General features: G+C 36.3%; 3 protein-coding genes across 6 annotated transcripts; all 3 read right to left on the bottom strand.

Annotated features, from left to right (window-relative positions):
- Positions 1 to 209: 209 nt before the first annotated feature.
- Positions 210 to 3,763, bottom strand: LOC113561796 (tctex1 domain-containing protein 2-like). The gene is made up of 3 exons (XM_026969014.1): positions 3,547 to 3,763; positions 2,645 to 2,841; positions 210 to 2,326 (listed from the first exon to the last, which is right to left on the bottom strand). The coding sequence occupies exons 1-3, from the start codon at positions 3,619 to 3,621 to the stop codon at positions 2,161 to 2,163; spliced, it is 438 nt and encodes a 145-aa protein (XP_026824815.1). The 5' UTR covers positions 3,622 to 3,763; the 3' UTR covers positions 210 to 2,160.
- Positions 3,764 to 10,572: 6,809 nt separating this feature from the next.
- On the bottom strand, positions 10,573 to 17,301 carry LOC105286171 (contactin-4). Its single transcript, XM_011350911.3, has 6 exons — positions 16,716 to 17,301; positions 14,305 to 14,465; positions 13,434 to 13,644; positions 12,510 to 12,660; positions 11,859 to 12,007; positions 10,573 to 11,077 (listed from the first exon to the last, which is right to left on the bottom strand). Exons 1-6 carry the CDS (start codon positions 16,801 to 16,803, stop codon positions 10,977 to 10,979), a joined length of 861 nt encoding a protein of 286 aa, XP_011349213.1. The 5' UTR covers positions 16,804 to 17,301; the 3' UTR covers positions 10,573 to 10,976.
- A 373-nt stretch (positions 17,302 to 17,674) lies between these two features.
- Positions 17,675 to 21,627, bottom strand: LOC105286172 (molybdenum cofactor biosynthesis protein 1). Of its 4 annotated transcripts, none has more exons than XM_026968757.1 (8): positions 21,306 to 21,627; positions 21,034 to 21,151; positions 20,793 to 20,960; positions 20,457 to 20,683; positions 20,125 to 20,349; positions 19,822 to 20,056; positions 19,553 to 19,603; positions 17,675 to 19,381 (listed from the first exon to the last, which is right to left on the bottom strand). In XM_026968757.1, the coding sequence occupies exons 1-8, from the start codon at positions 21,393 to 21,395 to the stop codon at positions 18,774 to 18,776; spliced, it is 1,722 nt and encodes a 573-aa protein (XP_026824558.1). In that variant the 5' UTR covers positions 21,396 to 21,627; the 3' UTR covers positions 17,675 to 18,773. The 4 variants fall into 4 exon arrangements, 3 of the variants coding, with proteins under 3 accessions (XP_026824558.1, XP_011349214.2, XP_011349215.2); XR_895194.3 differs by having other exon boundaries at positions 19,262 to 19,381; positions 19,476 to 19,603; positions 21,306 to 21,623; XM_011350912.3 differs by lacking the exon at positions 19,553 to 19,603 and having other exon boundaries at positions 21,306 to 21,626.
- Between the last annotated feature and the right edge of the window lie 141 nt (positions 21,628 to 21,768).

Raw genomic sequence — 21,768 nt, 5'->3', positions numbered from 1 at the left:
TCCGTTAAAGTACATAATTACCAAATTTTTCAATGAGTTTAATAAAATTGCGCACGTAGTTCGCAAATATATATTTCGGCCAATAATTTATAATTTTTTTTCTCGGTTTTTTCATATAAAAAATTCTTCATTTAAGTATTTGTTATACAATTTCGTCAGCGACGATCCACCTTTTTTAAATCAATGCAATTAAGCAATTTACCCTGGAAACGGTGGGCAAGTTGCTTGCGATAAAAAGTTTAAATGCATAATTATTATTACTCTACAGCCGGCAATATGGGACCGACTTCGAATTCGGATTAACATAAGAATCATAAGAAAATTTGTCTTTTCCAAACAAAACCTGCAGTAATATATCTTTATTTTTCAAAATATTTCTTCTTCGAATAAGAACGTTAAAACCACTTTCATTTGATAGTATCGCGATAGCGATTGGAAATATAACGATACTACTTTTCAATCGAAGACACGTCTCGAAGAGCATGCCAATGTTCATAAAAATGTTCGCGGTGTCTCCGAAACTTTAAACCGCCGTCTATTATTCCGACGAAGGATAGACTGAAAGCCGACGGAAAGTTTCGCGATAAATCATCATGGGATCGTGAGTAGAACAAGGATAAAAAGCACGAAGTCGTGAGAGCAATAAATATTAATAGCGAATGGTTACTGCATAATCGATCAGAACTTTTTCCAATCATTCCTTCAGTTGAAACAACGTCGCTGAGCACATTCAAGTATACCGGATGTACTAGATTACTCGTTTCCTTTCATGGACAAATTTCTCGAGCAATTTGAAGAGACAGCTTACTTTCTTTTAATAAAACTTTAATAAAAAACCTTGATAATCTTAAAAGGAATTTCAAGTTATTGGAAATCGATAGTAGGTATTTCGCGAAACAGGATCAATTTTAATACGTTTGCAAATCCTCGATTTAAAATTCTGTAATAAGGCACTTTACTTCAACAGAGTTTTAACTTCAAAGCTGATTATGAGCGTATTTAAAATGAATTAAAATGAATTAATAAATTAAAGGCGAGTAAGAAGAATGGTGTTGTTAGTAATTTTTATTAAGCTTAAGAGTCCATTAATTGTCTAAGTTGATCGAATAATCTATAACAATCTGTAATAAGTAACAGAAGGTTTAGGCATTTGATGGACACCGTGTATATCGAGTTCGTGCAAGAAGTAAGTTATGTCGGGAAACCTTTTTAGCTCGCCCTTTGTTCATTCCGTTGAGGGAAGAAACAATTACCGGACTTTTTAAACACTCCAGCTTGACACGATCCTGGGTCATCGCTCGTACTCGAAGAAACATAATTATCAAGGCAACCGTATAAAGAAGCTTCTCGTTTTGCCTCGAGTAAAACAATGGCATTGTATGGTTGCAGCCATGCATTCGCGGTAAAGTAATTGTTCCCGCATTACCGTCACCCGCTGTATTTTACTACGAGCGATTAGTCCACTCGAATGCCGCATTAGCGATAATTGCTCTTATTGCAGCGTTATCAGCGCTGCGCTGAATTAGAAATTTAAGCAACTTTCGTTGATTAAACTATTGAACGGATTTGAAATGATTATTCATATTTTCCGGATTTCGAGGGACAGGAGAGGTTCCGTATAATTAATTTTAACATCCGCTACTGTGACATGTGATAGCCTTTGATGATCCAGTAAAGAGAAGGGTCTAAATCTCTTTACGTCATACTAAAATTCACACTGCGTGCGAAAAAACGGATTAAAATTATATACGTGTTAAAATTTCATCTCTATATTAGCTCATGTCAATATTCTCCATCTAATGACTCATTTAATTTCTCCATTCTTTCACTTTCTCATTACGCATATTACGCGTATTAATGCGTATTTTATATTTTCATACATTTATGCGATTCATGCGTGATTTACGTCGAGCATATTTTAAACCAATAAATTTGCGCGCGGTGTAGCATCAGTGTTCTTGATATACATCATCGTATTGAAACTGTTATTATTGAGAGAGAGAGAGAGACTAATACCATCCCCATCGTGTGACTCCACAATAATGCGATAAATATTTATAAGCTTCATAATGTTATAATTCGATATTATAAGCTAATGAGTTCTCGAGTATATATGTAATACGCAAATGCACGCACAGTATTAGTCCGAAATTGTCGCATTCAGTCGTAATATATGCCGAATACGCAGCACCAAGCGTATATATAATTGTTCTCGAACACGTGATACGAGTAATTATCACGTTCCACATCCCAGAAACACTGGAAGGCCGCGTGAATACTTTGCTCGAAGCGCTGGATTATGTATACCTGCGTCACCACCTTGCACCTAGTTACGTACACTCATGTTACATCCGATATGAAAATGCAAATTATACGAAGAAGGTACTCTTATATAGATACCAACAATGACATATATTGGGTCAGCCAAAAACGTTCGTTCGATTTTCAATAGCTGACGTTATATACATGTAAAATGTCGAACTTTTTGAATTTTAAATTTTTTGACTGACCCAATACTGTTCTCCGTGATGTGGAGGTACCGAGAACATACTTTCTGTATATTTTCGATTTATGTTTATAATGAATAACCACAAGATGATGAAGAATCGACCTTAATCTTAAACAAATCTCCATAATTTCAAACCTATCGTAATCTCTCTTGCCGACAGCCTTTAGCACATCGTTGGCAATTTCCAAACATAATTTTGACGTCTGATCTGGTTGGTATGACGTAATCGCCGATAATTTGCTTTCCATCACATCACGAATGATCTTGTCGACTGCCGCCGCGTGAAAAGCTTTGAATGGCTCTAGGCGAAAAGTGTTCTGGTATCTCGGAACCTGGCGAGAGATGAGACAGCAATATTATTTTCTTATTATTTTATCGATATGGCTATCTATAGCAATCGGGAATATCTGGACATGATTCGTGTGACGTATGTGACGGTTCTCTGCCGCAGTTAATTACTAAAATCCGATATCCTAATCATCTATATCCGGATAGATGAGTTAGAGCGAATGAGAGAACGAATGGTTGCAAACTAACGGTGATTCATTTGAATAATTTCATCAACATCATGATCCTTTTCGCCAAATGACTAGGACTAGAAGAAAATATTTTACAGAACATAGATGATGATCCTAGCATAAATATAAAAAATCCTTTCTCACGTAATGTTAGTAGAAGTATAACTTTCCGTGTTTTAAACAAGAATTTATCCTTATAGGTAACAATAAATCCCGTGAATGGTACTTGATCATTGGGTACTTCAGCAATGCTTTAATTAAGAGATGCATCATTTTTATTAAAACTTTTTAGACCGATAAAGCAGCATTTACAAGAGACGAAATAGCATGCATAGAAATGGAAACGTAGGAAATCCTCACGCTATTGCAAACAATCCTTTTCCGTATATTTCCCTCTCCCTCTTCCTCTCTCTCTTACACACATTCTGACGAAGCGAAACGATTCTGCGGCCCCATCGAAATTTTACGCTTACTCCATTTGCGTCAGTCTGATTTCACCATGCTGAATGGAGAACGTACCTTAAGTCGCTCTCCACGTCTGTGAAAAAATACGGGGCTTCCATCGAGACCAAGCATGGAAATCTTCGACAGCATCCTCGCTTTGCTGTGGTTCTAATTCCGGAAATAGGAATACTTTAACTTTCAAGACGACATTTCGATATGATGCTCAATACAACGTGTGACAACAGAAACTTAAGAGCAATTTCTTCGTGTACTCGTAAGTATCTTAATGCTTCTGATTGATTTGAGTATTTAGAATGCTTTCATGAATCGTATAATATTAAATCAATAAATGATATTACATTAAAAAAAGAGATGGTAAAATTAAAGAGAAAATAAAAAAGATTTTCATCTAAGATGATTCATCAATTAATATTATTTCCAAGATATAGTCCCGGCTGTCAAGTGAACTTTGAGTAACGAGGAAATTTTACAAGATAACATTAAATATTTAACCTAACGTCGCAACTACCAAATGTACATTCAACGGACATTTACCTCCGTGGTATCCGTTGGAAATCTGGTGCTAAGCCTTTGCGGCAGACCACGCGATAACATGATCTTTGATATCATTTCCCAGCCGCTATGTTTATCCTGGCGTTTACTCATTTTGAGTAAACCTTCAACCTGACAAGTGATGTGAATTAATTCTTGTGAGGGGAAACCGCGAAAACTGCAGCGCAAAACAAAGGACGCTCATCAAAAGAATTTCAGTCGCGCCGCTGAAAAGAGGAAATTATTGCAATCTCCGTTCCGAAGTTCGCGAGCAATTTCAGGGAATAATTACGCACCGTTTTCCCGCAGAAACGTCCGGACATATTCTGCATTCAAATAGCACCGCAATGAATTTCTTTAAAAGGCTTTCCTTTCGAATCGAGCAATGATGTAATTCTTCAAAGCGTTTGTTTCGCTGGTAGTTTTAGTCTCATGGAATAAAGATACATTAAGCCTAACAGAATTACCGATTGCTTTATAAATTAATTTACGAAATGTGAATTCTACTACTTAGCAAGCACGTTGCCAATGTCAATGTCTCCTGTAAATCTTACTCTTGCACTTGGGCTATTTTGAAGTCCGGCTGAATGGTACCGTAAGTATATCTCGCATCGAGATCGATATTGTGAGGGCTCAGCGCCATGGGAATTGACACGGTTTGTCAATTGCAGATGATCCTGCACCACAAACGAACCGCGCTTATCCCACGCTCGTGCTGTTACAAACACCGCGATCGACGTAAGAGGAGTTACGCTCTTGGAGATTGCTTAATCTTTGGAAGGATAGAACGTTAAGTACTGCCTTCGGCAAACCAAAGGAAATTTATCGCTATACTCAATCCTCACTATGTTACAAACACAGTTCGCTAGAGAAATTTATTTAGCAATCGCTGCAATGATCGGTTACTTTAGTACATTTATGGTACATTGGTATAAGAAACATATAAAGCACATTTCTTTATAATTCTCCTGTAATTTTGTCATCGATATAACACAACCAACAATACTAACAACATCTTAGTATCATGTAATATATCACAGAAATATATAAAACAATATATTTCTAATTAATTTTGTTCTCAATTAATGGCGAATAATATTATTATTAGTGCTATAGGTAAATTTCTATATTAGGGTCATCACTTCCGAATATTTGGTTCAAAATTTACATGAAGCTTCCTTGCGGCCTTTAAAATATCATAACTTTTCCCATACAGCACGAAAACATTTCAGAAATATTTCAGAAGTATGAAAGCATCTCATAAACATTGCAAAATGTTTCTGCAACAGTTATGAGACAACTCCGGAATAGCAAAATGTCCGCAACACTTGCATTCAAAACCTTATAGAAAGGTTGCTGAAAGGTATAGATCAATCTGCAACCTTTCTGAAATATTGCCGAAAGATTATTAAAATAGCTGAAATCTTTTTGATATATTACTAAAGGTTAATTGAAATAATTTTGAAACTTTCCTATGATGTTGCACACAAATTACAAAGCTCTTATTCAAATAAATTGAAAATACTTCAGAAATTATATTTAAATTTATTATATTCAGAAGATTGCAAATACTAAAAAGTTATAATAAAAATTATATATAAAATGTATTTATTATTTTTATTGTACGTTTTTATTTAATATTTGCAATCTAATTAATATAATAAATATGATTTCTGAAATATGCTTAATGAAAAAAATACATAATATATATAAGATGTATATAGATATGCATATATATCTATATATATAAGATATATAGATATACACATACATAGCTAAACCAAGTATTCACCAAGTTTCCCTTTAAAAAGCGTGAATTGTTGGCACATTGACAAAGAGCCATTCTTATATTATATATTTTCCTTTTTCTTCTTCCAAATAGTTGATTAAAAGGAAAGAATTACATAGATATATAATTCTCTGTTCAACCAACACTTATATTTGAAAGAAAAAAAGGATACGTGAAGATAATGCATTTTTTTGTCAACTGGTTAGCTTCACTAAAGATCGAATACTTGGTCTAGGTATATATTAGGGGTGTGATTTAGTTTTGAGGGTTTTTTTTGCTCAAAAACGCATGTATTTAAATATGATAATGAATGAATACCTTAATCAAAATATTTTCCTTCGTTTTCTATAACTTTTTCCCATCTTTCTGGCAAGAGATGGATTCCACCACGATAAAATCACTCTTCTTTTCAGTTGATCCATTCGTCGACGAATTTTCGCACTTCTTCCAAATTATCAAAGTGTGTATCCTCTAAAGCGTGTTGCATCGACCGGAACAAATAATAATCGCATGGAGCAATGTCCGGAGAATACGCGGAGTGCGGTAAGACTTCCCATTCAAGCTCTAATAGTGTTTGTTTCACTGATAACGCAACGTCAGGTCGAGCGTTGTCACGAAGAAGAATCACTTTCCGTCGTTTACTCGCAATTGGTGGTCGTTTTTGGTCGAATGCTTGCTTCAACTTGTACAATTGGTGTCGATAACGATCAGCCGTGACAGTCTCATGCGGATTTAACAGCTCATAGTACACTATCCCACCAAATACAGAGCATTACTTTTGAACCGTGAATATTGCGTCTCGGAGTGGATGTTGATGGTTCGCCTGGATCCACCCATGATTTTCTGCGTTTCGGATTATCAAAATAGATCCACTTTTCATCCCCAGTAACAATCCGAGACAAAAGACTCTTCTTTTTTTGCCTGGCGATCAACGAAATGCAAATGTTCAACCGGTTCGCAATGGCACTTTCCGTTAATTAATGTGGAACCCATTTTCCTTCTTTCTGAATTTTTCCCATTTCATGTAAATGTTTGGTAACTGTTGTACGATCAATATTTAATGCTCTGGCAAGTTCTGAAGTGGATTGTGTTGGATTTTCGTCCAATAATGCTTGCAAATCTGCATTTTCAAGCTTTCTTGGTTGTCCCGAGCGTTCTTTGTCCTTCACATCAGTATCACCACTTTTAAAGCGTCTAAACCAGTATTCACACGTCTTAATTGATGGGGCAGAATCACCATAAGTTTCCACAAGAATTCTATAACCCTCAGCCGCAGTTTTCTTTTGATTAAAAAACAAAAGCAACGCATGTCGAAAATGCTCTTTCGGAAGTTCCATTTTTACGATGATATAAACACGACCGTTATTGCATCTATTGCTATAATGCTACTAAATGTCATGGATAATGTCAACACTGTAAGAAACAACAGTTATCGGAAACAGCTATTGGAACAAACTGATACACAGCCATCTGTTGCAAAACCCTCAAAACTAAATCACACTCCTAATATATATATAATTTTACTTTTTACAATATTCACATTTTTTCAAATTTATTGCATGTGGTAGGTTTTAGAAACATTTCTGTTGCAACATTTCATATGACATATTGCGGAATCCTTTTAGAAATGTTGCATATGAAATGTGAAATCTTGAAATGATTTTAAAACCTTCCTGAAAGCTTTCTGTATTAATCGGTGCTGTATGGGTTAATTGCAGTCCGAAAGCTTCATATAAATTTTCAATCAAATCGGAGATGATGACTAATATAGAAATTTACCGTGCTACGATTAGTACTATAATGACATCATTATTATTACATTAATAGGATATATTATATAAACCGTAACGTGCCATTGCAGCTATAATGTCAGGTACTGACATTATGCGGTAACTTGTCCTTTATAATGTTGTCATTATTACTTTAGAATGCTTTATTTTAGTGTCGTAATGACACTAATTCAGTTAACTGTATAAATTTCTCGTGAGTACTCATCCCGCTCGTGCATACAGAGTACATGTAATAGAAAGTGGTTCTTTTCCACTCAACGAAGCTTTTTACGAAAAAAAGGAAAATAACCGAGACATTTTTACGGGATTCGATAAAAGGAAAGGCTTGGATAAACAATCAACGAAATTTCCTGGATGATCAGCAGTTACGCGGCTAACTTTCACGAACGTGTCACAGAAACTCGTTGGCTAACTCGATGAAACTACTCTGCTACCGTGCAGTGCAAGCATCTAATGCAGCAGCCACCGCCCAATTTAGTTTCTTGCAACGAAATTCTTAGATGTCCAGTCGAAAGTTCTCTTTCCGTTCGCGCGTTTCGACTTTTACTGATAATGATATCACCATTTGACATGTTTTCCGAAAAATCAGTACCGATAGAAAGAGATATGCGAGCGGAAAAATAGAAAACACTTTACTTTTTTCAGAATATTAAATCATGCCTTAATCATGAAACATCCGGAACATGACGGACAAAAACATCTTCTACAAACGGATTTAACAAATGTTGATTTTTTCTTAAAATATTATCTCAGATTATGATTTATGACAATATTTTATCAGCTGGCGATTTGTCGGCCGATTTAAAATTCACATTTTTGAGAGCGGAAATTCAATTGGATATTATCCTTCTTGGAGCTGCTTGTTTAATTCGGAACATTAAATGTTTTTATAACTAAGCCAATAATTTATAACTTAGCACTTATAATGCTAATACTCCTTGTACAGTTTCCGGTGAAATTCATTGTACATTATTATCGATAACGGCTCAAAGACTATTATATAATAAAATATGAGGCACATACAATGGGTGGTTTCTCTACATTGTGAGAAAGGACACGGGGAAGGAATTTTCTTTCCTGCTTCCTATAAACATATCTTACATCCATCTTGTCCTATTCTTTTGTATCGTATAGCCTTGCGGATACATCATTCGTTCTTTCGTTTATAAAGCTTCCGGTACAGAGACGAAACTCTTCAATAAAGACCCGCATTTGCGTGTATAGTGCATTCCACGAATAATTCAACTTGCTGCACATAGTTTATGCGATTCACATTCTTATCGTCGCTGGGTCGTGAATACGCTCAGTGTCAAGCAACAATGCTATTGATTAAACTTTCGCGAATTGCGTCTAGAAAAATTCTTCGCGCAGTTTGAAATGAAAAAATGTACGTAATTATTTTACGTATTTATTTATTCGATGTCTTACAAAAATACATGCATATTTCTATTTCACATTTTCACGTTTTAGGTATCTAACAAAGATCATATGTAATAAATATCAAAGGCTCAGAATCTGAGGTGCAATAAAAAGGGTCACAATGCCAATTACGCGGAGCTCGTGAGAATGAGTTTTCCACGGGTTTTGCCAGGCCACCGCATGCTAGGATTTTCGCGGAATATTCGAGGAAATTGCTTTGCGTTCAAAAGCTTCACGCAATTACGACGTAAACTCGTTCATTACGGCGATACTCGCGTGAGTGACAACGCGAGTACGTTCAAAAATTCGATCATCTGACAAAACTTTCTGCGGTTCGCGTAACACACACATGCACGCACGCACTCTCTCTCTGTTTTCTCTCTTTCACTCGATCTCTCATTCACTTTCTTTTTCTCTCCCCCAGCGGAATGAAACTCGTCCTCAGATTATATTGTCGACATTTTCCAGCTATCGTTTCAAGAAAATTTGTGAATAGGGGTATCAAAATTTGTCACATTTGCACAAAAGGTTTTTTTACATAGATTAAAAATAACTTAATTTCTTTGTTGGTATATCAACTCTACTTGCAAACACTATAGAAATTTAAGCTGTCTATTCAAATTCGATTTTGCACATCGTTTCCCCGGAAAAATATCGAGAGTATGCGATAGGAAGACACAATGTTCGACGACGCAGTACGACTAGAAGAGATCGTCGTTATGTCCGCCATAAATTTTCATCGAGCGACGACACGGCGCGGCTGTGCGACTACACTTCGCGTCTAACAGATGCTTCTACTTGCGATTTGCATAAAATGAGAACGGACAGTATCCACAATTCTCGCGAGAACGTGCCCCAGGACGAACGGGAAAGCTCTGGTCTGGACGCATCAAGAGAGCCGGCCGTTCCATTATCGGAGCAAGTAACAGCGATTCCGGAACACTAATGTGCCGCCGAGTAAGAAGGCCAACGCGTTAACTCTTTGACCTTTTACTGCAGCGAACATTGGCGCAAATGCGCGTCACACGCAAGCTTTTACGGATTATTTTCTCCCTGCGTCCGCACTTAACACTAGGAAGCCCGTAGTACGGCATACTTTTATATCGGCGTTATAATGTACAGCCTGCAACAAATCCCATCGCATAGAGTGCTCTACCATAAATTTTATCGAGGCTTGTTAAAATTGTACTTTATTGGATTTAATTTCTGGATTTGATTATAAATTGCATGCGTTTGCAGACGATATATTTAGTGAAACGCACAAAATAAAGAAGTAAAAGTCGTAATAAAAAATATTTTATTTGATATCATAATATTTCGTGAAAGAATAATAATCCCTATCAGATCTGGAAATAGAAGAAAATGTCATAAAGATTTCAAATAGAATTTCTAATAACTCCTTACTGAAATCTAATAAATTATATATCTATTTTTAGAAATGTTGTATAGTTCTATTTCGCCAAAATAGCAATTATCCATAAAGTATTTGCGAAAGTTTCGATCACAATAGAAGATAGGTACTGAATCGTGATTTATGCGTAAACACAACGTGTAACTCCAAAAAGATTTATTATATTACATATACATTATATCCGTACTGACATATCTCAAAGACATTTGAGCGAGGAGACCAAGGAGAGTCGTAATGTGTGAGAATCACACTCATTGAATCGATTAGAATTAGATTTCTCAATTTGCGCGAATCGAAGATTCGATAGAAATACTGTGAATCGAATAAATATTAATTAACTAAATTAGCTGATTAACATCTCGATTCGCGGAGCAATTTTCATAGAAAATTCGCTCTTACGACAAATTATATACTCTATACACAAAGCTTCGTCAATAATTTTCCGTTACACTTCGGAGCACCCTCAGCTGTCAGAACACCCAAACCTCAGGAATGATTTCAGAAGCAGGATGTTCACAGGAAATAGGCATTGGCAGCACGTCGTTCATCGAAACATCGTATCAATGAGCACAATCAGGACGAGCAGAACGAGTCTCCTATTTACATCGCCAGTGCCACCATGTTGCATCGCGGCAGGATGTTCGCCTGAAAGAGAAAATTATATTGGGTGACTAAAGGCGTCGTCTTTGTGTCGTTTCTCAAGTTCTTTACGAGTCCAATCTCGTCAGTTTTTCTCGGAAACTCATTAAATCTATTAACGAAGCTCGTCAGCGTTAGAGGCTCGAGGTGACGCAAGATTTCAGTCGAGGATTCCCTCGAAGATTTAAGAAATAGCGGCTGTAAAGGAAGAAAGCCAAATTCCTCCATAACGAATAGGTGCCAATCATCTCTTTCGCAATTAAATATCGAATGCGAGATAGCAATATTTATTGCAAATAGGTAAATAGGGCGATATTCGAAATTTTTATTAAATAATTTACTTGTTGCATACTCCATTATCGAAGATAACGTACGCTATATAATGCTAAATATGACCATACTGTTAATGTAATTGTAGGGAACGAATGCGTGACGTAATGTCACGTCCATTACCGAACCGCACGTTGTACTATCGTGACATATTATAATAAATAGTTTATTCCGGAGATAATTAATGCAATAGCGGACCGTAGCATTTGTATTTCGAATATATTATTGTAATGAAGAGCGCGGTACGAAATCTGCGAGCGGATTACGTTCGCCCCCGCTCGCCTATGCGTACCAGAATTAAAATAAATATTCCCTCGTTGCAAAGTGCTCAGGGGATGATTTCGTAACGTTACGCTTTCTCTCCCTTGCTCTCACGCGAGGCGGAGAATTTCGAAATTAACTATCGCGAAGCCCCTCTCCATCCTCTTCCCCAATGCCACCACGGTATTTTGCTCACCGTTTAGTACGTGCACCATGACGCTCGCTGGGGTGACTTTGCTCGAAGCACATGTATAATTACCGCTATCGTTAAGTTGAGCACGCGTTATTAGGAGCTTGCTGGTGGTGCCTCGCTTACCCTTTTCCGTCTCCAGCGATACGCCACCCCTGTCGAACGTACAACATAAGAGCATTACTAACAGCTGACTTTGCGAGAGTTTGCTCTCGATCGGAATCCACCGCGACACGTTTTATTTCACATTTACGTCTTGCCACGTAAATTTCTCTCGCGACGTCTCGCGTGTGTCTTGAATTCGAATTCTCCGTGTTTTGTCGATTCGATGCAAATAATCTTCCCTCCCGCGACTACGTCGAAACCGTATTATACGTTTAGGTATTCGCGATACGATGACGTGACACGACAAAAAGTAACAATCATTCGAGCAATCGTTGCAAAAGCAGACAAACAATTTGCGACGTTGCAATTTCGTGACGTGCAGAAATAATCTTGGAAAGCTAACAAAACAATCTACAAAATCGAATCTCCGATTTAGCTGCCTTTTTCTGTATCGTATGCTTGTGCGTGAGTTCACGCGCAACGATGCTGACAGAACAATAATTCCATAAGCATAATTATGCGCCGCAATGGTCGATCGCTGACTGGTCGTACCTTGGACCGTCGAAATCAATCACTGCACCGGCATGATACCAGGTTACGTTACTTGGCGGCAGATCCTGTAGCTCGATGATGCACGTTAAGCTGATTGTGCTGCCTTTTCTGATGTATAGCTCCTGGGGACCCGTGATCCTTGCCTGTATATCTGATAGGAGCAACAATAATGACGAGAAAAAGGACGAAAGTGCGATGAGATGAACAACACAACTGACCTTATTACATTCAAGATATATGCGGAAAGGGCGAAAGCTAATTATTTTATTATTACGGGATTTCGCTCTGACAAGGGAACTTCCAAGTGTAAATCTCATAATAATGTCAAACTTATAGAGATCTTACATTTGAGTTAAAAAGTGAAATTCACCATTTATAAGACCTATCTTTGCGATATAAGCACAAACAATCAAATATATGAATTTTATGAATCATTGGCCGTGAAACATTGAAACTAAGGAAAACATCTGTAATAAAATACTTATAAATAATAAAATAACAAAAACAATTTTTTCTATGACATCTGATGTAAGTCTGCACAATTATTATACATACATATATACATCATTATTATGAGATTTATACTTGGGAATATTCCCTTGTGAGATAGATCTATTACAATTTATATTACTTCGAAAAACTCAATGTGGATCGATTGTCGGTTCAAGACAAATCGTGATCATTGGAAGAGACGACGGAAGAATTCAAACAATTAATTGTACGATCACAAAAGACGTTCAGAGCAGAAATTTTTCAGCATAGAAATTTATGAACAAGAAAAGAGAAAGAACAAGAAAAGGAGAATGTAGGAGAGAGAGAGAGAGAGAGAGAGAGAGAGAAATGAGAAGAGGATGGATAGTGAGTGAATTGAGAGGTGGTGGACGGAGGTGGGAGAATTGCGCTTCATCCCTCGCAGAAACTCACCCAAAACCTTCAAAGTCACAGCTCTATATATCTTCGGTTCTGTATTAACTTGACACTCGTAAATGCCGGCGTCCCGCGGTTGCACGTAATCTATTCGCAGATTCCAGTCGTCAGTCTCCGGATTGCCGACTATCGTAAATCTTGCGTCGCTTGTATAAGTCACCAACATAGATGTTAAGATGTGTAAGTCTCTTTTTCGGATCCAAGACACCTGGGTTACGTACGGAGATCCGAATGAAGCACAGGTAATTGCACTTTGTCATCAACCCCTTCGCTGCTGCCGTTACCTTCGCTGGTACTATAGTGATGTTGATGTTGGTTCAATTCTTCCGCGCGCACATCTTTCGCTTTGCATCGTAATGAAGAATTTTCTAACAATTTTATCGGAAGGTCAAGAATTTAAAAGCACAGAGGTGATATAATTAATAAATTCAAAAGAAAAATTCATGTCCGATTACAAGAGTCTTCAAACGCTAGAAAATTCCAATTCTAACAGGGAACACTTATTTTTTCTTCATAATCGTATTATGATAATAATACGATTATGAATACGAATTATGATAATAATCTACTTTTAGAAAAGATATTTAATAAGAATATTCGGTTTTTTGGCACTAAACAATAAATAGAAAAGTGTTAATATTTCCACTCTTTTTAACGAACTTTTTATTCTTCCCTCACCAAGCTATGTAGTTGCGATATCGTATAAAAACAACAATTTTTAAAATCCTTGAACCAATAAACAGATTTGTCAACAGCGAAAGGGTTAATGCTGTTTGTATAAGCATATGTATTAACATGCAAGCTACAATGAAGATCGATAACATTAAAAGAATTCGAATGTATGTTCGTAAATGTTCGTGAAACTCACAGTTCTGTTTCCTAAATTTTTAATACGACATAATAACACAGCGGCGTGTCCTATGGCTACTGTTAATTTTTGCGGCGTGTCTTTGGAAAAATATGTCTTCTTTGTGCTTCGCTGCGATTTCTCTTCTTTTCCGAATGTGTCGTCGTTGAGATGCAAGAATGCTGAAATGTACATAAATACTATACACTGAGATCTCACTATTATTCCCGGTAATGTTTTTGTAAAAGAGATTACGGATCCGCTATTTAAAAAAATTCCTCCGCAAAAACATTTTCAATATAGGACATACACGTATAATTTATGTACGAATTTTATATGTATACAAGCGTGCACATACATCTTGATAATTATCTAAAAAATTTTATAATTAAACTAATTTAATATTCTATTTAGCAGTTTGACATGCGTTGGTCTATTTTAAATTGTACTTACTTTTATCAAAACAGGTTGCAATCAAAGTTAAAATTTTAGAATATAAAAATATATGTATTTTTATATCCTAAAATGGACCAATGCAGTGCATGTCAAATTAATAAACTGCTAAACAGAATATTAAATTAGTTTAATCATAAAAGTTTTTAGATAACTATCAAGCTGTACGTGCACGCTTGATTTTTATTTTAGAATATAAAAATATATGTATGACCAAAGTCTTGTTCGCCTATCTATGCTATTTTGATATATTTAAATGCGCGAAAATTTATGTCTCTCATTGGTTAACTTTAATTGCTTCTCATTTAAAGCTATTACAGCCTTGATACATACCCGCGTGCACATATATGCGCACACAGGCACAACGCACACATATGCGTGCGCACAATTTTTCTAATAACCATTTTGTATTAAAATAGTTTATAAAATCTGCCTTTAAAATTATTATTAGTGATTTTGAGATACCCTATATAGAATTTTATATAATATTTAATACATATAATGTGTTGTATTACAATATTTATAAACATTAATATACAGGGTGTTTCCTAAGTAAGTAGACAAACTTAAGGAGGATATTCCTTGGCTTATTTTAAGAAGAAAAGGTCATATAAACATATGTCCTAAACTGCTTTGTTTTCCAAAAAAAGTACATCACTGTTTTCGTTCACTTTTCGGATAGCGTGCTTTTGCAGTACGAGTCAACAAATTTCAACAGATCTCAGAAATCGCATAATAGATGGATGTGAAAGAATACGTAACACTCCAGGTATTTTTGAACGTGTACGTTAATCAATGGAAAGGAGAGTTGAGGCGTGTATCATGGCTGCAGGTGGACATTTTCAGCAGTTACTGTGATATTATTTTTCTTTTTAGTTACTATTTTCTTTTTCGTTATAATTTTTCTTTTTGGTTACTATTGTTTTTCATTTGTTTCATTTGCAATAACACAAACTGTTCTATAATAAACGAAAAGTGAACGAAAACAGTGATGTACTTTTTTTTGGAAAACAAAGCAGTTTAGGACATATGTTTATATGACCTTTTCTTCTTAAAATAAGCCAAGGAATATCCTCCTTAAGTTTGTCTACTTACTTAGGAAACACCCTGTATATAATTTAATTTAATTATCCTTTTATATTATTTTTAACATACATCTATATGCATTAATAAGAGTATCAGAATTTTTATCATATTTTTGGAACTTGGAAAATAATTGCAGATTTTGTTTTGAATAATTTGAATATTGTATATATGTACAAGTATCCTTTATTCTGTCAATTGTAACAGTAGAAACAGAATTTATTAATTAATATATTCTTTATAATTGATATATTGACTGCAATCTTCCTTTAATCTCTTAGCTTATATTTTTCAAAAACTAATTATTCGTTTTCCATTGCTCCACGTATAATCTATTCTTTTTTCGTTAATTTCACGTTTCTATTTTATTCACTATTTTATTCCTATTATATTCTATAGTATTCTTTTTTCTATAATGTCATATATCATATATCGCTATAATATATTAATATAGTAATTCCAGAATTATGTCATATACACGAATTGTTTGAAACGAGAGAGTTCGCGATTTAACTCTATCTAATCGACTCCCTAATTTCTCTCTGTGCTTGAATGAAAAATTTTCTGTAAAAATCATCAGTTGTTAATTACGTGGACAGCATACTCGCCAGAAACACGGATTTTAAACGTAAAAACGGCGTGCTCGAAACTTTTGCTTCCATTTCTATTTTTCCTGATACAGCGCGCGAAACGTATTTGATAATAAAAATGATTTACGCGCCACTCTCTCGAGTGCTCGGCCTCACACACGACTGAAATTACCTCAACTGCGTGTAACTATATAAAATTACGCGATACCGTAAAATACATTCGCGCATAAAAGCACACGCACAAAAACGGCGCAGATTATAAAAGATTCGGGAGCGCTTCCGGGAGCGGAAATGCGGGACATTTACCGATGCCGCGTTCGCCGTAAAACGGTTCCGCGTGTAACAGGTATCCGATTCCCAGGAGCAGAAGTGCCACGCCATGGAACGGGGCCATTTTTCATTTCGCACTCATTTCTTAATCTAATTTCGGCGCCGCTCCGCATCTGACAACGATCTTCCCACTTTCGCCATTCGATGCGAACGATCACTCTCCATTCGTGGCTCCTCGCAAAGTACTCACAGGATCACGATGATCCTTGCTGGCATAATGATATATCATCTCACTCCTTTTTCTTTTCCACTCGCGTGTCTCACATACCGGGAGGAAACATCAATCGGTCGTCGATCGCGATCGCTCTTTCGCGGAATCAAACGAAAATCTCGAACATAATTAATCCACACGCGAGCTTTCCTTACGATCAATGTCCGTGATTATTGTGAAAAACCGCCGCCGGTTAAAAAAGTATTAAATAGCTAAGAATTATCAGATAACGGTCCAATTTCTTCCGTAGAGCGTTTAATCCGATTGTTTATCGCCGATACATTTCCGAATGTGTTTTAATTCACCGAAACCGCACGGCCGCGACCGCGTGCGTTGGAAGGGTCGGAGCTCGGGACAGCGTGGTACGGTTGCGGGCCAAGTACTGAATTTTGCTCCTCGCGGAGGACACGAAAAACCCCTGAAATCCTGGCACGGTGGCGCCATGACCATTCCACCGGGTACGTGCGATTGCGCCGAAAGGTCCTCGACATCAGATATAATCTCTCTTAACCGACGAGACGTGTTTATCCTGGCAACCGCGCGCGACTCCCGCAATGATCGTACATTACCTCGATTTAGCGGAGCGATCGGTAGATTTTTCTCTCAAAAGAGTTTTGTACCTACACAGATAAGGCGATTTATTACGACACACCCGCTACTTCCCAGACCAATCCTTTTTGATGCACAAATAAGAGAATAAACGATGAATAAAAAAATGCCTCCGTTTTTTTATAAACATTATATATTATCATAATAAAATTTTTCAAAATACAACAACGTTTCAGAAATTACAACCTGGATTATTCGTGATTCATGATGCACGATATTAAACAGAAAATAACCAGATATCCAATATTACCCTTCTAGTGTTCTTAACGAACCGTACGATTAACAATATAATTAACATAATTATAATACAATACAAAAATATACATAATTTAAATACAATCTATTTAAATTATGAAAAATTGTAATATTGGAATGGTCACATCGCCGTTGATTATATAAACAAATAATGCCTTTTTTATCTTTACATTGATCATACCCAAGTATAAAAATGTTATATATTAAGAAAACAAACTAGTAACGTGCATTCATAACCAATGTAAATTATTTTTTAACATATTATATTTCAGGTATTCAACTAGTTCAACTAATATAATATAATTACCCCGTTACCTTCAAGACAAAAATATATTAATATATTAAATATTAATATATATATAAAATATATTAAATGTATAAAATACATGATACTGCTTTACTTGCCATTACCGTACATACATTATACACACGTACACGCACACAGTAACTTAATACACGCATAAACAGGATGTCCAGTAATAGAGGTACTAAGGTGATATGAAGGCTCGTGAGATGACGAAGCGAAACTGAGTTAATTAAAATTGGGAAACGATACAAGACCTTTTTACTTAACTTAATCCGCTCATCATCTTGTAACTGTGGTGACATCTCCATTACCAGACACTTTGTACGTTACAGAAGGCAATTCACTGCTAGCACTGATATCATTCATTCCGTCTTTGTTCATTTGATGAGTAAAAAACATGATTTTGCTAGAAGACGCAAGTCTAAAAGTCTAATAGGAGATATCAGACCTCGACAATTTATGAAAGATCAATGATACCGGACAGCATTAACCCTTAGAGGGCCGGACTGGCTCATATAGAAGCCAGGTACGAGAATTTGGGAACTTTACGGAACCTATAGGTTGCATATATGCATAAATTTTACGTTAAAAAATTTCAAATTTCAATGGAAAAATCCCGGCCATCTAAGGGTTAACACACTTGAGTATGTCTTTAGCTATCTTGCCTAAAGTTACCTTTCTTACCGCCCGTTTTCGATACTAATTCTACATCATGTATTTTCATTGTGCCGGGAGCAGCAGCGTACTTGCACATATCGTAGATCGTGAGCGCAGCTATACTCACGGCAGTTAAAGCTTCCATTTCAACTCCGGTCTTGCCTGTGCACCTGACCTCCGACGTAATTTCCACTGCGTGCAACTGCTCGTTCAATTTCAAGTGTACATTTACGTAAGTTATGGAGAGCGGATGACAGAGCGGTATAAGAGCGGAAGTGCGTTTGGCTGCCATGATACCGGCTAATTGCGCCACCGACAATACATCGCCCTTCTTCACGTTATTCTCCGCGATCAGATTACTGATAACGGGACCCACCCTCACAAATCCTCTCGCAATCGCCACGCGTCTACTGTCATCCTTCCACCCGACGTCCACCATATTCGCTTTACCGGTCTCGTCTATGTGCGACAATGATGAATACATTCTAATACTCATATTTGTCTTAGAATACGCAGGAACGTACGGAAAATACTTATACGTGTCCCACATCGACACGGTATTGTCTACTTTGTGACATAATCGCTCCTTACGCGCGTAATTGGCTGTAACGTAAATATGGAGTATAAAATTAATTATACATGTTGTCAATATTATCATTAACGTGTACTTATAACAAGTAAAAGGTTCAGGATTTACGATAAGGTCTGTGCACGTCTCGACAAAGCCGAATGAATTTTTACAGCCGGTTAAATATCAATTAACAATTAATTAACCCCCGATAAGGATCATTGGCCTATTTTCCATCTGAGTTAGATTGAACATTCCTGAAACACATGTGTCACACACAACAGAGATATAAGAGTATGATCGGTTTGTCGACACTGCTACAGGTCAAATAAACTGAACAAGGATGAAGAATGAAAAAAAAGAAAAAGGAAGAAAACGTGAAGCAAAATTCAAGTTCCTTTAATTAATTAAAATTAATTATTTTTACCATGTTTTTTATTAACATATTCTCTTAATGGCGAGATGTATCACATACCTGCATGTTGCTTCTTTTTTCGCAATATCGCCATTCTTATCAAATTTTTCAATACATCTTCCGAAGCTCCATCTCGCAAAGCGTCTCGGAGGGAAACTTCACCCTTCCCTTCAAATAAACATACTTTGAGGTTGCCATCCGCCGTTATTCTTAAACGGTTACACGAATCACAGAAGTGCTGACTCATCGATGTGATAAATCCAACTTGTCCGATGAATCCTGGCACGTGATAGGCCTATCAAGTGGGCATCGTGCGTAATGCTTTCCCAGAAAATTTAACTTTGTCATTCTTAAGAAACATACCTTGGATGTATCATTGGCTTGATTTGGCAGAGCTTGAAAATTAGGATACTTCTTTCGGATTATTTCCTTCATTTCGACAAACGAGACCATTTTATTTTCTTTCCACTCGTTACCTTGAAACGGCATGTATTCTATGAAACGTACATTGATGGGACGATCTCTTGTGAAATCGACAAAATCAATTATTTCATCGTCATTACGACCACGCATTATAACACAATTGACCTGTTGATCAAGATCACTGTATAAAGCATAGCTATACACGTATAACAGTCCACAACATACATAAAAAATTGTTATAAATGTACATTTTTATAAATTTATAAACTTACCTTGACAGGATCATAACCAAGTTGTACAGCGAGATCTATAGATGTCATAACTCTTGCCCAGCCCTTTCTGCGAGTAAACATCTCAAAGCGTTCCTCTTTCAGTGTATCTAACGATATATTCAGCATGTCTAATCCTGCTCGTTGAAGAGATGGCAACTGACGGGTTAGCGTTAGTCCATTAGTAGTGATGGCAACTTGCTCCAAGTTCTTTAATTGCTTAAGTTGTCCTAGTGTATGATTTAAAATAAGCAAATCCATGAAAACCATAATAGTATTGTAACATCGATATGAATTGATGTTACAGATCAATTAGCAACATCGAGAAGTGGACCTTACCAACAATGTCAATGATGTCCTTACGAACTGTGGGCTCACCACCAGTCAATCTTATTTTGCGTACTCCTTCTTTGACAAAAAGATCAGCTATCCGTATTATCTCGTCAGTTCTCAAAATACCTTCCTTTTTAGTCAACTTGACACCCTCTGCAGGCATGCAATATGTGCCTAAAGTTACGACAAATGGTTAAAAAACTGGACAATCCTCAAAGTATATATACCCTTTTTAATATAAACTTACAGCGAAGGTTGCAACGTTCCGTTACAGATATTCTGAGATACGTGTGCTTACGTCCAAATGTATCCGTAAGTATCCCGTTCTGTTCATCTCTCTGTAGTTTTGCTCTAAACTGCTGCAACTGTAAGAAACATGCAAAGTAATGTTGCCAATTAAACTAAAATAATGCTTTGTGTGACAATATAATATATACATATATAAGTAATATTACTATATATATAGTAATATTAATTATTAAAAATGGCCTATATTTGAATAGATGCAACAATGCTTACTCGATTTGATACCTCCGCAGTTGCAGCAGATTCCGTTGATACATTCGCAGCATTACAAAGCTGCTTGACAAATCTGACCTTACGAAACATTTACAATACGTATGCTCTTTTCTGAGATGATATATACTCTAATATAACTCTAATCTAAGATAATCTAGATATAACGAAGAAAATAAAAATTACGTCACTAGTTGCCTGCACATCTATACATCATGCATTATTATACACTTTACTGCAAATTCGTCTTTATTTTATTCTATTTTTTTGAGCAATAAAGCTACATAACCTACAATCAGAGCCTATAAGCACAGATGTCTAATGCAAGTTGCAGTAAGAAGTAAAAGTTCCCATTGGTCAGTTTTTGAAATAATCGATTTCGATTGGTCGTTTATATCTATTTCCGATTGGTCGTCGTTTCTAGTTGCCTTCGTGCTAGTGGCATATGTCCAGATTGGTATGCCTG

The sequence above is a fragment of the Ooceraea biroi genome, chromosome 4 (assembly GCF_003672135.1).
Source record: "Ooceraea biroi isolate clonal line C1 chromosome 4, Obir_v5.4, whole genome shotgun sequence".
Lineage (NCBI taxonomy): Eukaryota > Metazoa > Arthropoda > Insecta > Hymenoptera > Formicidae > Ooceraea > Ooceraea biroi.
Note: the sequence above shows the minus strand (reverse complement) of the source record. Positions and strands in the feature narration are given on the sequence as shown.